Source organism: Montipora capricornis, chromosome 10, assembly GCF_036669925.1.
Source record: "Montipora capricornis isolate CH-2021 chromosome 10, ASM3666992v2, whole genome shotgun sequence".
NCBI classification, from domain to species: Eukaryota; Metazoa; Cnidaria; class Anthozoa; order Scleractinia; family Acroporidae; genus Montipora; species Montipora capricornis.
Window position 1 is genome coordinate 66,907,751 of NC_090892.1, and position 15,352 is coordinate 66,923,102.

At 40.9% G+C, this 15,352-nt stretch overlaps 1 protein-coding gene across 1 annotated transcript; it reads left to right on the forward strand.

Annotated features, from left to right (window-relative positions):
- Positions 1-3,653: 3,653 nt before the first annotated feature.
- LOC138021222 (uncharacterized) lies at positions 3,654-4,727 on the forward strand. Its single transcript, XM_068868079.1, has one exon. It carries the CDS (start codon positions 3,654-3,656, stop codon positions 4,725-4,727), a length of 1,074 nt encoding a protein of 357 aa, XP_068724180.1.
- Positions 4,728-15,352: the final 10,625 nt, after the last annotated feature.

A 15,352-nucleotide genomic window follows, 5' to 3' on the forward strand; every position in this document is an offset into this window, starting at 1 on the left:
GGAGATTGAAGATGTCCATTTTTTACTTCGCTTCAGAGGGAGTTTTAAGTATACATGTAGCTATAGTTTCCAACTTGTAAAGACAATTAGAAAACAGTCCTAAGAAAATATGCCAGCGGATTGGTTAAAAATCGTGTTTCTGTAACTCGATGGAGACACAGAACTAACAGGAGCTGTTGACGTAGTGATGGCGCGAGCAAAGAGAATTTACATTTGATAATTAGAGTTAACAAGTTGTTTTCCTTTTTCTCATCGCGTTGTTTTCTAAAATAAATAGAAAACATGTACTCCATGTTTCTATCAAGCTATAGAAACACAAGTGAAAGTTTGGGAGAACTAGTAAAAGCTGTGGAAACACTCACCTGCGGCTCGTGTCCCCACAGCATTTCTCGTTCTCCCAAACTTTCACTCATGTTTCTATAACTCGATAGAAATTTCAAGAAATGGTGTGAGGAAAGAAAAATTACACTGTATCTCAAAACAGTAAGTCCAACAGCCTTGAGTGAAATTCTGCGAAAGTTCTTCGCTGAAGTGAAAACAGAGAAAGGCCAAGCATTAACTCCACGTGCATTGACTGGAATTAGAGCAGCCATTCATCGCCATCTAACCTGTTCTCCACCCAGCCGAAACATACACATTTTGCAAGACAGCGAATTCATATCTGCCAAAAAAAATGTTTGAGGCGAAGGCCAAACTATTTACGAAAGAAAACAATGTGAAACCAAAACACAAATCATCTATTCAGTCAGGATATATGCAGAAATTGAATCTATACTAAGTCATAGAGAGGCAGAACACGGACAGCGATTGGAAAAATGCAGAGAAGTTAGTTGAGTTTATTTGGTGTTCGTTGTGTTATCTGAATGTATACAAAACATGGACCCCAGGTCCATGGACCAGCCCTGTGGACCCAGTCCATGGACCCCTTCATGGACCCGGTCCATGGACCACCCCTCATTTTGTGAGAAAATTTTAAAAAGAGAGAGAGAAGTGATCCTCGCACTTATCCAGACAATTTCATCAATTTTCTCTTATAGACACCTAAAAAATTCAGGTGGAACCCATGACCCCTGCGATGTGAGGACGGTTGGGCGCATTCTTCAATTTGTTGGGCTCGTTTGTTCTGGTGAAGAACGTGATGAACGAAATGAATGTATGTTTGAAGTGCGGGTTATAGACGAATCCCTTTGGAGCCACCAATTTGAAATTGATGGTATATAGGTGTCTATAAGTGACAATTGCTTAATTAATCAGTAGCCCGTAAACATGAAAAGCGAACAACAGCCGGCAGCCCTATATTCCTGTTAAGAATGAGAGCATCAAGTTGATGTCATATTACCGGGTGTTTATCTCTTTTGCGGAACAGGTAGTCTGTATAGATCATAGTCTATATAGATGGGAAATGCCGTGACATAGATCGTAGTCATGGACTCCAGCTTAAATTGTCCAGATAAGTGCGAGTATCGCTTCTCTCTTTCGTCCAAAGATTTCTCTGCTTGTAACTTTGCAAAATAAGGGGTGGTCCACAGGGGTGGTCCATGGATGGGGTCCATGAAGGGGTCCATGGACTGGGTCCACAGTGGTGGTCCACGGACCTGGGGTCCATGTTTTGTATACGTCAGGCGTTACTTAACACAGGAACGGAACGGAATATACCGGAATAAACCGGAATATGCCGGAATGAAGCAGAATGACACCGGAATGAAACGGAATGAACAAAAATAGTACCAGATTATGCCGGAACAAGGCGGAATGACTCTGGAATAAAACAGAATGACACCGGAATGTTACTTCTACACTTTGATCACGAGAAAAATTTGACAGGTTTATCCTTCGCTAAGTGAATAATTATTTGTTGTGGAAGTACTATTTTTTTCGTGAACAAATGCAGTAGCAAGAGAAACAGAATGTTATTCTAATTGTTTTTGTCTATGGATCTCGGAGGCGGCTTTCATTGTGCGAGTCAGAAAACCCGTGAACCTTTTTACTTCATTCTTACTGGTCGGTTGTGTATTGACCAATCACAATCAAGTTCAGCGAACCACAACTAATTACCGCTGCTGCTTGCCTGCTTCCCACGACCCACACGTGATGGAGATATAATGTATTTAATGTATTTTTTTTTCTGTCAGTCTCTCTCTTCTGCAAAAACTATTCTTCCACAGTCTAGACTGATAAAAATTACTTTTTGTTCCTTGTCATTCCGGTCGACGCTAATCAGCTTGATTCTGGTGTCCTTATGGTTTATGCCTTATTCTGTTGTCATTCCGCCTCATTCCGGTATATTCCGGTACCATTCTTGTTTATTCCGTCTCATTCCGGTGTCATTCTGTTTTATTCCAGAGTCATTTCGCCTTGTTCCGGAATATTGCGGTTTATTCCACTTTATTTGTGTCATTCCGCCTCATTCCGGTGTCATTCCGGTGTCATTCCGGCGCGTTTCGATATATTCCGGTACCATTCTTGTTCACTCCGTTTCATTCCGGTGTCATTCCGCCTCATCCCGGCATATTCCGGTTTATTCCGATATATTCCGTTCCGTTCCGTTCCTGTGTTTAGTAACGCCCGTATACGTCCGTGTTATCTTGTGTATTGATAATGATAATCAAATGACTTTTGTCGGGCATATAGTTTATTTGCTGGGTGCATTTTGTTAAGCAATAATTGCTCAAAACATTGCTGTTACGTGACACAGTATAGTAGTTATAACCCTTCTAATAAAAACGTCCTTAAAGTGATGAAACTGGTTTGAGCCACCTTAAACACTAAAAGTTCGCAGGATTCAGTGAAATTAAGTTGGGAAAAGAACTGAAACGTAGCCAAATTAAACAACTTGCTATTCTATTTTTAATTCAACTTTACACTTCACAATATATCAGGCTGAATTCTTTGGATCGTAGTCGCATACTCAAATTTTAGGTTCCTAGCTAGTACGTCTTATTAAAAGTCCCCCCACGGGCGACCCGGCCACCCCAGAGTTTTAACCGTGACACTATACTTTCGTCATGACAGAACCGCGATGAGGACAAATAATTATCTGAGAACGACTCTAATCGACGCCACAGCTCTAACAATATTATTAAATATACATACACTTGGCCAACAGTCAAAGGTAATCTTCGCTCCAACTTTAATACACCCACTCGCCAGGTCTTAGCGCAGCGTATCGCCGTAGAATTTGGAAGCCTGCACTGTTTGGATGTGCAAGTAGTTGAACAGTTCAGCGAAAGTCCATCGAAATAAAAGAAGAACTGACTACATTTCCTTTGAGTATAAACCCTTTTCACACTCTTCGAAATTTCTTTCGATTTCAACGAAGCCTGGGGAGCCTGGGAGGCTTCTTCCCTTCCGGGATTAGCCTCGTTCCCGTTCTTCCTAGCGCGAGCAGACTCGGGGAACACTGGATACCCGCAAACAATTTCTGTGCGTCATCGCAAGGAAGGAGTCCCTAACTAAGAGCGCCAACTTCACTGTATTTGTGGAACGGCGTTTCTACAGACTGAGTTATTTTTAGATCAATCTCAGCTTTATTTACTACTACTACTACTACTACTACTACTACTATTACTACTACTACTATTACTACTACTAATATTACTACTACAACTAATAATAATAATAATAATAATAATAATAATAATAACAAGACTGTGATGCAGGATGAGAAGCTGGCATTGGAATGTGCGGCAAAGGTGTACCTGCAAAGGTTGTCATTAATTTGGAGTAGCCCCCTGTCTGATTCCAACCGTGTGACTGCAAGTAACCAGTTTGCTCTTCCAGTCCTCTCCTATTTGATGTGGACTCAGCATTGGCCTATTACAGAGCTTAGAGTGATCGACAGAGAGGCGAGAAAGATAATATGTGAGAACGGAGGGAAGCATCCGCTAAGTTCGACGGCTATGTTGTATCTACCCAGGGACAAGGGTGGGCGTGGCCTACGCGCAATTGAGCAAGAATACAAGCTAACAAAAATCAAATCTGCAATTAAGCTGTATGAGAATACAGATCCTACCATGAGGTTAGTTCAGAAGTTTGAAGAGAGGGCGAGTGAGAAGGGATTCACTTCGTTGGTTAAGGAGGCATGCAAGTACGCGGAGGAGCTGGACACGGGTTTGACTTTGAACTATCCGAAACCGTCATGCAGCCCGCGCCAAGCTCCGGATACAGAAATTCTAGGGAAGAAAGTTAAGGGTTATTTGAAGAGGACTGTGACGGAGAAGGTACAGGAAGAGATTGAGAGCGAGCAGTGGCATGGTCGCTTTCCGTGTGCACGGTGGCACGACAAAGATCTGAGCATGGATGAGTGTTTTGCTTGGCTACGGGAGTGGCCCTCAGCACCCACCCACACGATTACCGGGGTACTGGAGCTTTACGAACAGCTCACCCCTACTAGAGTGTATACAAAGATCAAAACAGGAACTTCACAAGGAGAGATCACGTGTAGGTTGTGCGGAGGCGCTGCAGAAACTCTTGCGCATGTTCTTGCAGGATGTCCTGCTTTAGCACAGTCCAAGTACTTGGAGCGACACAACGCTGCACTTAAGGTGTTGTTCTTTGAGGTGTGTAAAGACCTGCAGCTAGTGGACTCAGTACCACCATGGTACTCGTTAGTGGGACCCAAACCAGTGTACGAATCTCCGGAAGCTCAAGGTTACTGGGATGTACAGTGTATGCCGACGTCAGATTTGTGGATCACAGGAGGAAACGAGTCTGGGCAGTTGAAATGAGTTGCCCCTGGTTAGACAACCGTAGGAAAAAGGAGAGGGAGAAGACGGAAAAGTATGCTCCACTGCGCTGGGAGTTAAGGAAGCAGTACCCTGGCTATGTCGTGGAACAGTGCAACGTAGTGATTGATGTGCTAGGCGGTTGGTCTAAAGATTTAGAGAAAACAATAAAGAAACTTGTGGGCGCTAGAGGAAGGGAGGTTCTCAGAAGGATGCAGAAAGCTATTATCTCAAGTTCGCTTAACATAGCGCGGGCCTTCAAGGCCATCGTCAAATAATCTTACGAACTTTAGAAATTATAGAGTGTTAGAAAATTTTAAGGATTTTTTTATTTATTTATTTATTTATTTATTTTTAAATTTAAATTTAAATTAGAATTTTAGGATTTAGGATTTTAAGGATTATTATTGTTATGATATATATATATATATATATATATATATATATATATATATATATATATATATATATAGAATGTATTTTATTATTTTAAAACGCTCCTTTATATAGAGACTTATGTTCCGTAAGAGGACATAGGCTACGCTTTGCGCCCTATGTACTTTTAACATTAGAGCATCCATACGTGTATACTGCAGATAATAATAATAATAATAAAACAATGCGAAAGAAAAAGTACCGCCCCGGGGTCGGATAAGATGTATATGGTGGAAACATTCTCTCCACCACGGGGTGACGCACTGCTTCAAATACATCTCTGAGCTGAAAGGTGACTTTCCCAAGTGGTTTACTGGAGGAAAGACTACACTGATCCCCAAACCAGGAGCGGTATCCAGCGATAACCAAATACCAATAACATGTCTGAATACAGTTTATAAATGGTTCACCGCTTGTTTTTTAAGACCTACATGGATGAGTACCTGGATGTGTACGGACTGATAGAGGCGGAGCTGAGGAATTACACGAGTGGTTGAGTGAGATGATGTCGATACATCGATTCGCAAGGTGGCTAGCGAGAGTGGTTACCAAGCTCTCTAAGGCCTGGAAAACCAGGATTGTTATAAGAACTAAAGTGGGGATGGAGATGTCGGAGAGTATCCAATTTAGAAGAGGACTGCCTCAGGGGGATTCTTTATGTCCGCGCCGAAATACTATCTGCCTGAATCCCATCTCTTGGAAACTCAAGGCAAATGAAGGATATAGACTCTCAAAGCCGATTGATACCAAAGTGACGCATTTGTTGTGCATCGAAGATCTTAAGATTCCGAAGAAGTGCTCTGTTGTACACATCAAGAGAGGAGTGAAGGTAGAGGACGCCGAGAGCTTAGCATTCGACGAGGCATCAGTGATCAAATGTCCAGAAGAGGGAGCTCAGTATACGTTTCTAAGCAAAAGACAAAAAAGATCAGATAGCTTTTAAACTCGCCGCCGAGGTGTACCTGAACAGAATGTCCATCATATGGTCCAGTCCACTCTCTGATTTCAATCGCATCGTAGCCTCCAATCGGTACGCCTTACCTGCCTTAACTTACTTGATGTGGACAAAACGCCTTTCCTTCACAGAACTTCAACGTATTGATTGTGAGATGCGCAAGATCGTCGTAGAGCAAGGAGGAAGGCACCCGCTGCATGTCATCTTGCAAGGGACGAGGTCTACGATCCGTCAAAGCCGAGTGTACAAGGCAATTAAGATCAAAGGTGCACTCGACCTGTTCAAGAACGAGGATCCAATCATGTTGCTGGCGCGCCAGTTTGAAGACCGCTCAGTAAAGCTAGGACATTGTTCTATTGTCAAGGTTTCTATGAAGTATGGGGAAGAGTTCGGAATAAAGCTAAATTTGGTGCACCCTAACCCTACATGCTGTACTGAGGATGGACATGAGATCCCAGGTACAAAAATGAAACAGCAGTTGAAACGAGCTCAGCAAGAAAAGCTGAAGGAGGACGTGCTAAGTCAGAGTTGACAAGGGAAGCTGATTGCCTGACGTCCTATCCAACACATGTGATTTGCGGTACCTATGAGCTGTACGAGCAGATGCTCAATCCACGAATCTATATCAGCTACGAAAGACCAGGATAAGACAGAGAAGTAAACTCCCCTGCGGCTGGAACTAAGACAACAGTTCGAAGGATACCGCATAGACCAGCACAACATAATCCTACTTGTACTGGGAGGATGCTCCAAAGGACTCGAGAGAACTGTTAGGGTTTTAGTGGGAGCTGGAGTCAAATAACACGGTGGCGAACTGTTAGTATCGATCTCTTACAAGACTAACATGATCTTGTCAAAAAAAAACACAAATGGCCTTAAACGGAGTATTACCCCTGCCGAGTAATAACTTTTTAATTTCCAAACGCACACATGATTACACAGCAATACACTGCTTTAAACTATTCCATAAAACAAACGACCCACCCTCACATTGGGACTTGGCGATAATAATAGTTGCTCGATAACAAGTATTGGTATCGAATTAGTATATACGTGAATAGTGCTTTCCGCGCATTCTGATTGGCTGACTCGGAGGTAAATTTGCCTTTCCTTTTCACTTCGGCTGCCGGGAAGGATATTCTATCCATCTTTAATTTGCCCCCATTGAGGTGAATAATTCTTAATTATTAAACTTTTAATTTTTTTATTGAGCCCTTATTTACATATTCGGTCTTATCTTGTATATCTTGGGACCCTATATGGAAACTTATGTGTCGGTCGTTTTGTAAAACTGTGTAGTGTATTGGGGTAAAAGCGTGAGAAGTAAGATCGAAAAGTGTACCCTCAGTGTAAACTCAAACTTGGCAATGAGATAGCTTTGTTGCGATTGGCTTTAACAACAGTAGGCTTGCTGAATCTCCCAAGGGAGGCGTTCTATAAATAAATGTACTCGGGGAAGGGTTGACTCCTGGCCAAAGTATGGGAAATAGAGGTTCCCCTTGATGAGCTCTTGACTTACTTTAGTAGGCAACATAGCGAACGGCGTACAGGTACATTAATATTCAGGAGATATAACAAAATCAACCAACGTTTGCCTACAAAAAGAACTGTAACAGTACCTTGGCGTTGATCAAATGCCAGCATTACTGGTTGAACTCCTTGGATAAGAAATCTAACGGTGTTAGAGTTTTCTCATTTGACTTTACTAAATCATTCGACACTGTTTCACATTGAATTGTCTGCAATAAGGTTAAAGATCTTGAAATCAACCCATATGTTATAAACTGGTTAACAGATTTGCTAAGTAATAGAAAACAAAGGGTTGCAGTAGATGATAATATAACTGAATTCTTAGACATCAATCGCGGGGTTCCACAGGGTACAGTGCTGGGACCTGTCCTTTTTTCTGTGATGGTGAACGATTCATCCCGTTTTGAACCTAACAGTTGCCAGTTGGTGACCCATGTACATGTGAAAAACGCCATCAAAAGCTGTTTGTCAAGGCAGGTATCAATTTGTATATTGCTTTCACAGTCATTTGGGATAGTCAAGTAGTTGTAGTTTGGAATAATTTTGCCGGAAAGCTGCTTGGAAGGAGACCGAGATATTCCTAACCCAGTCAATTTGAAAGCTTACTGCAAATTCGGAGGAATGTCATAGTCAATTAAGCGAAGGCCGTAAGTACTAACTTTTGGTCGTTGCAACTCCACTGACTTTGCGTAGCTGCATGTGACCAGATCATTTATTGTTGTTTAGGAATGGAAGAAATAGGATCAAAAACGCTCCAAGCAGATTTTTGATTATAGTGAAGGGATACCTTATTTACACGTCAATCTTTTAAACAGAAGAGACGGATATGGACGCAAATGTTGTTGGACTTGGTTTACTACTTTTTAGTCCCACTCGTTTGTATTATCAGGAGTCTTGGTTGTTTCTCGGAAACCGAAGATTTCGTGCGCCAATCTCAGCCGAGGAATTCCAAAAGTTTGAATACAGCTGCATTTCCGCCAGTCAGCGTCTTTAATGAAAGCTTGAAAATTTTCTTGTCCGTGTCTTTAATAGTGGTCTTTCTCCATTGAGAAGTTGCCTGATATCTGCAGATAAGAGGCAAGAAATGAGAGTAAACGAAACAAGATTCTTGATTTTTTTGTTTATCTCTAGTTTTAGCCCGATGTTTGCCGTAAATGCGATGCTAATGATCTGTCGTTAATCTTACGAAGATCTAACTAAATAAGGTAACAAGGTTCGCGACTCTTCGCAGTTTGAAGATACTGCCTGTGCTTATGCTAGTGAAAATCAGCCCTTGATGATCAGTTATCCTGCACCACTTTTTTAAGAAAGAAACCTGTAACTGAACAAGCACGGTTTTTCCTGAACTAAGGACTAGTACGGGCTGTATGTAAAGCAAGAGTCATTTGATTTTCTGCGTGTGCTTTGACTAACTTGGTTATGGTTGTACCCCACTCGGCTTGAAACAGCACCACTTACTATGCACCTAAAATAGTTTGTAACAGTTTCATCCAACGTTTCAATTTTTCTACGGTCTGAAAAGGTATTTGAACATAGTTTTATCTAAGCCTGAAGTATCTATTCTCCCAAGCAATAGCTTAACTTGTAAGCGAGAAGTCCGAGATGTGTCTCTTTGTTTACGAATACTTGGAAATGAGATAGCAAATACAACAAAACTAACTTCTTATTCGTAATACTATAAATGTAACACATTCTACAAAACCTACCCATTTTCTACAATTCTTTTTCTTAGGCGGTGATAACTCTTTCTTCTATATGAACTTACTTAAATGTAAAAATTAGGAAATTCTGAAAACTGATACCCAAAAATGTAACTGAACCTGTTTTGGAATCGTTTTGAATGCAATGACCTGCATGAGGATTCAGCAAGAGATGCAAGAGTTAGATTCGCATGAAATCACGTGACATGCACGTGGCTGTCCGGAATGAAAGCCAATCGTATTTTCGGCGAGACCAATTCAATGCATTAAACACGGACTTAACATGCGCAAAATCGTAAGTGATAAAATTCAAACAGTCATTTGCGACCAAGAAACAATTCTTTAGATTGCTAACACTCCCTTTGTGGAGAAAGGTAGGACAGCAGTAAGGGTAAAGATTCCAGCTGAATTCAGCTGGTTGCGACGTTTTTGAGGTCCCCATCAACTGGTGCCTACCCTGTCTTGATCAGAAGGTTGGGAAATCCTAGAAGATCAATGATGGTTTTATTTCCTGTGTAATTTCAATCATTAGAGACCTTTCTTTTTACTTCACAAAGCTGCCCTTGTTTTGTTTGTTTGGTCGCCACTGAAACATCGGGTTAACGTTGCATTACTCACTATTTTCAGTGCAATTATCATGCAATTTTAATCCCGACTACGGGTGATGTCACTGAGTTCAAGTCCAGGGGTGATGACAAATACAGTTGTTTGTCTTTGGCCTATAGCGACTGTAAAGTTCCGTTAATAACTTAATTTCCCCATTGACAAACCATTTAGCCGTCATTTTGTCTATGCACCCTGCTTGACGAAGAGAGTTAATGAGGTGTTTAACTTGCTGGAATGTATCTCTAACCATTGGTTTGTCTAGTGGCTGACAGTTATTTCTATCATCCAGTTATATCTGTCCCTCATTAATTTTGTTTTCTCTGTTCATAACGACGGTTGTTGTGCCTTTATCTGCTTTTTTGAGAATAATTTCTTTGTTGTTAATAAGCTCCTTGAAAGCTCGTTGCTCGCCGGGTGGCAGGTTATTTTTAGGTTTAACCAGTGGAGTTTCTGCAAGCTTTATTTTGACTTCTTCTAAGTAAGTCTTAAGAGCAACTGACTGTTGAATCGGTGGAATCCAACTGGATTTCACATGAAATGGTCCTCAGTATTTTGGTCATGATAGATATATTGAAGGCGCATCCTTCTGGCAAATTGTGTGAAGTCTGAAATTAGCTGGCGCCTTATCTGGTTTTCTTTCATGACAGGTGTTGGAATGAATTTCAAACTTCGAGAGAGTAAATTGATCTGCTCTGTAGTCAATTGTGTGTCTGATGTGTTGCTTGCGTAACTCTATAGTCTCACGAAAACATAGATAATGAATCAGGTTTCACTGTTAAAAAAAGCAATATATGTCTAAAAAATACATTCGTGCAGTGGGTTACTCCTGGAAAAAAAATTCCTGCACAAGCAGTGCGCGAAAAAAAAAATTCGTACCAGCTGAAAATCCCCCACCCCCTTTTCTAATGGTCCTTTTCTAATGGTCCATCCCTAAAATAGCGCGAACCGGAAATAAAACCTGCGGAAAAAAATTGGTCTTTATCTCGAAATTTTGCTCGGTGACCTATATTGATTTTTTGCATGCAAGTATCATTCACGATGGCACCTCAAATAAAAACGTTTCGGGGTAAGTTATCTAGTACAATTTTTTGTGAACTGCAAAACGCCTTTTCTCGATATATCTTAAATTCTACTGGATAACTTTTTGTCATACTCTCTAAGAAGTTAAAGAATTTAGGGAGATTTCTACCAAAGAAATAAAAACGATAGGTCATCGACTTAGTTTTTCAGATAATTTTAAAGAACTGAAATTTAGAGGATTTTTTTTTTTTTGAACCTGGCGTGTTGCCATGGTAACCGATATGACGTCATAAGTGCCCTTAAAGTATTACCCAAAAATAGAGTTGCAAAGATATTTATAGTTTGCCTACAATATGAAATATCCTTCTTTGGTATCTTTCTTTTGTATCTTTGCTACAGTGTTTCACAAACACTGTAGCAACGAAAAACCCTTTCGAGCCTCCTTAAGCAAGTTCCAGACACCTCCTTTCAGTGATTTTTATCACTGAAGAAATTACCATGCTCATAAAGACTGTGCGTGCTGCTTCTGCCAGCTGCTGACACAACATTGGCACAACTTGCTTCTGGTTGTACAGGATCTATTGTAGAATAATCAACACAATCTGCTATTAGGTTAACAGCAAAAACAACAACATTAATTTTACTAATACTATTAATTACAAATATCCAGAAATGAACTAAAAATGGAAGCCTTTACAGAAGTAAAACATTGACTCAAAAAATTTTAAGGTACATGTAAATATGAAAGTTGATTAGGTAAAAGGCTAAAACGTATTAGGCTACTAGACACGCATTCGAAAAAAATAATAAACAAGTGCTAAAAATTACAGACATCACACAACAAAGAGCAAAGTGAGCCAGTGGTTCAGTGTAAAACAGTGGAAATGTTAAAGAGAGCAGAGGAGAAATCCTTGATTTTATGATTGATATTGAGAGTAGTTTTTATAATTGTTTTCCACAGAAATCTGGTGAATTCCAAACTTTAACACCAAAAATATGTTCTAGTGAATACTCCAAAAGTTGTTTGGGTTCTCAAAAGATAGCAGCTGCTCTTTTAACATCGTCTTGTAAAATGTTTACATTTACTAATCAGAGGTTGGAAAAGTGTGTCAAAGATGGATCAGAAACCTTTGGCGCTATCACAAAGTGCAGTTTTTCTAGCAACTTTTCTTGCAATTTTGTTTCGAGGAAAGTTCTCACACAGCAAAACACATTACTTGACGGGCGTTACACTAAGTAACGTTTCTTGCAACTTGTCTCGTTTTCGATGATCACATGACTTTCTTTTGTTGGTGCTGCAGACCGTTGCGACACAAGTTGCAGGACATAAATATATTACGCTGCGCAAAGCTTGAAAATGTCTTTGCAACGTTACCAGAGCCGTTGCGGAAAGTAGAACTCAGTTTTACTTTCTGCAACGATTTTTGCCCGTTGTAAGGTATGTTACATTGCGCAATGTTTCGTGCAACTTGTTTCGCAATGGCGCTACGAGACAAGTTGTACGAAAAATTGCACAGTTTCACGGTACCACCATTTTTGGACAAGGGGAAAGGAATGAACATAAAATGCCAAAAACCTTACGTAAATGATTATTTTTGGAGAAGACTTTAGGGGCATAAATTGTTACAACACACATACAAGAGATGCAAATGTGAAGAACAAGTTTTGATTCTCACACAAAGTATGTATCTGATGTAGGTCACTAGCATAAACCTTCAAGAAATGCAACAAGGTACGAGCATTAACTGGTCAGTGTTTCCACTAAATAAAAACCACAGGCGCCTCAAGCTCAGTGAGAGGGAAAGCCTGGCCCGGCCTTGGTGCTAGAGGTCTTGAGTACGATCCCCGGATCTCACGTCCTTGTTTCGACTTCTTTCCTTTCAGTGTAGCCTAAGTTGCTTTAAATACCCTTAAAACGGAGCACTGATGGAAAGAGGGAGGTAAACTGGGGGCACCGTCGGCTACCTGGGAGAATACCCTCGCTGTAGAGGGTAAAGGAATTACCGACGTTAAATAAGGCGTATCTATACCTGGCGGAAAAAATGTAAGGATTTGTCTGGGAATTCCGATAAAAGGCTTAAGACAATTATATAAAAAAATTCTCAATTAAAAAGCCTAACCTTATTGCCATTGTGGGCGGCTTCCTTCCCGTGTGGTTTTTTTTTCAGATCCAACGCGATTGGAGTCATTTTTCAATTAATTTCTCGGTTTCTTAATTGACAAAGATAGGAGGTCAGATTGAAATTTCATTTAAACCCACCATCAACCCAATAGCAGTCCTGCGAGCGACCTCAGGCGGCAGTTTGTTCACTCGATCGTAAGAAAACAGCTTCCGCATGATTCGCTTTATCGATTAAGAGCCGATGCCTGTAAATATCAAACTTCGTCCGACAGTTCGAAAAAATCGACCTCCATTTTATTTCATCAAAAGATTCCCTATATAAAAGTATTTTCGAAAATGGAGTTAAAAATTTTCAGCGAATTTTATTTTTCGAGAAATTGAGCATTGTCTGGTTTTGCCCAGATGGGGCTCGGAGCCACCCTCAAAATCGGCCAATTTTGTGAATGTTCAGCAGCCTCGCAAAGCAAGAACACGAAAAAAGGGAGACTATCTTTTATATCTCGTAAAAGTACACCATCTGACCTTCTAAAAACCAATAGTTGATATTTTTCTTTTGCTTTTCCAAACAATTTAGGGGCCCCCACATGAAGCTCCTCTAAAACATGGTCGTTTCGCTTAAATTTTACTCTAAATCCCAGAGTAAAAATCTCAGCTGGTGCGCTTCGTTTTTTCGATAAAAATACTTTCTAGGGATTCTTAACCTTTCATTTCAAAAAGTCGTTCTACGTGAAAGTCTCTTTCTATGATGATGTCGAACAATTCCCTTTTAATTTCAGCTGTCTGTAAGAGGTGTAAGGCAAATTTGGCTTCGCTCAGCAAAAGAGAACCGACTCTTGACAGTGATGGAAATTACTCTGATGATGGAAATGAAGGTGACAACGATGGCGACGATGAAAGTGATGACGATTTAGAAGTTACCGTCGCTGCTAAGCATCAAGTCTTTTAGAAAGGTAAGGAAAATTTTCACCATTGCGCAGCAAGTTTACGGCAATGCCTCTTAGGGGGAGAATAGAGAATATAAATCGGTGGTTATACGGCCTGACTCGGACACGAAAGTAAACACTGAAATTCCATTTGATCCACGGTTATAACTAATTCTTTTCTTTATTCGTAGGCCGAGCAAGAGTGCAGCTTTGTGGTGGCTGTTATTTATTTTTAGCCACTCTCCATGGCAATTAGATTTTGCTAGGAAGTATATATATATATATATACTTGTATTAACTAAGGTTACACAAGGGATAAATGCATAGCCCTTTAGTTGTATGAAGCATATTAAAATAAAAATTTGAAAGCAGAAGTTTTACAGGACCTGTTTGGTGTTAGTTTACATTTGATAGCCAGCGCAAATCCCTAGAGTAATTGACCCCGCAGGCCAAAACCCGAGGAGGCAAACTAGAAGTCCCCTCGTAAAAAGGGTAAATGCATAAATTGGTAGATAATGTAGGGGAAATTAATCTCAATTTCCTCAGTCGGGCGCGCAAGGTGGTATCGGTATTGCTTAAACGGGCGCTCAAGTGCTATTGGTATTGTTCTACTCGACCGAGGTGTTTAGGAGTCACAAAGTAGAAATTCGAAGAGAACCAAAATGCTGTTTGGGTTAGCGACTGAAAAATCAAACATGGAAGCATATCTAGCTTTGAAGGAGATGTGATGCAAATCGAGTTGCCTGGCTCAGAAATTGATTTGTCCGGACACAAATCGGAAACAGAGGCGACGATTGTCAGACGCCAATCGGAAATAGGGGCGACATGTTCAGCATAAATTTAAACGTATCACAACTGCCTTTCATAATATCTTAGGCGGGGGCAGTTGTAGTGAAAACTATTGCTAGTGATATTCAGTAAGGGCCTGCTCACATGGAGGTGGGGGACCCCGGGTAGATGAGGTACCCCGCCTCGGTGGGGTAACCAATCTCTCCATACAATTTCTCTTTTTTTCTTGATTGTGTTCATATGAGAGGTGGGGTACCTGACCGAGGCGGGTTGCCCAGTCAACCGGGTCGGGTAACCTGCTTAGGTGGGGTGAGGTTTCTCCATGTGATGTGAATGCTGAAGGCGTGGTACCCCGTCTGACTGGGGTGATTTATCTTTAGATTGAACATTCCGCCAAAGCATTTGGAAACCTCACCCCAGCCCCACGGGGCTATAAAATATTGCATGTGAAGGCTTGCTTTTTTTGACAACGGATAGGCGGGGTACCTCACCTACCTGAGGTCCCTCACCTCCATGTGAACAGGCCCTTACACACTGAGTGACCCTTG

Excerpts from the sequence above, each read along its gene's own strand:
- LOC138021222 (XM_068868079.1), top strand. The coding sequence starts at position 3,654 with ATGCAGGATGAGAAGCTGGCATTGGAATGTGCGGCAAAGGTGTACCTG.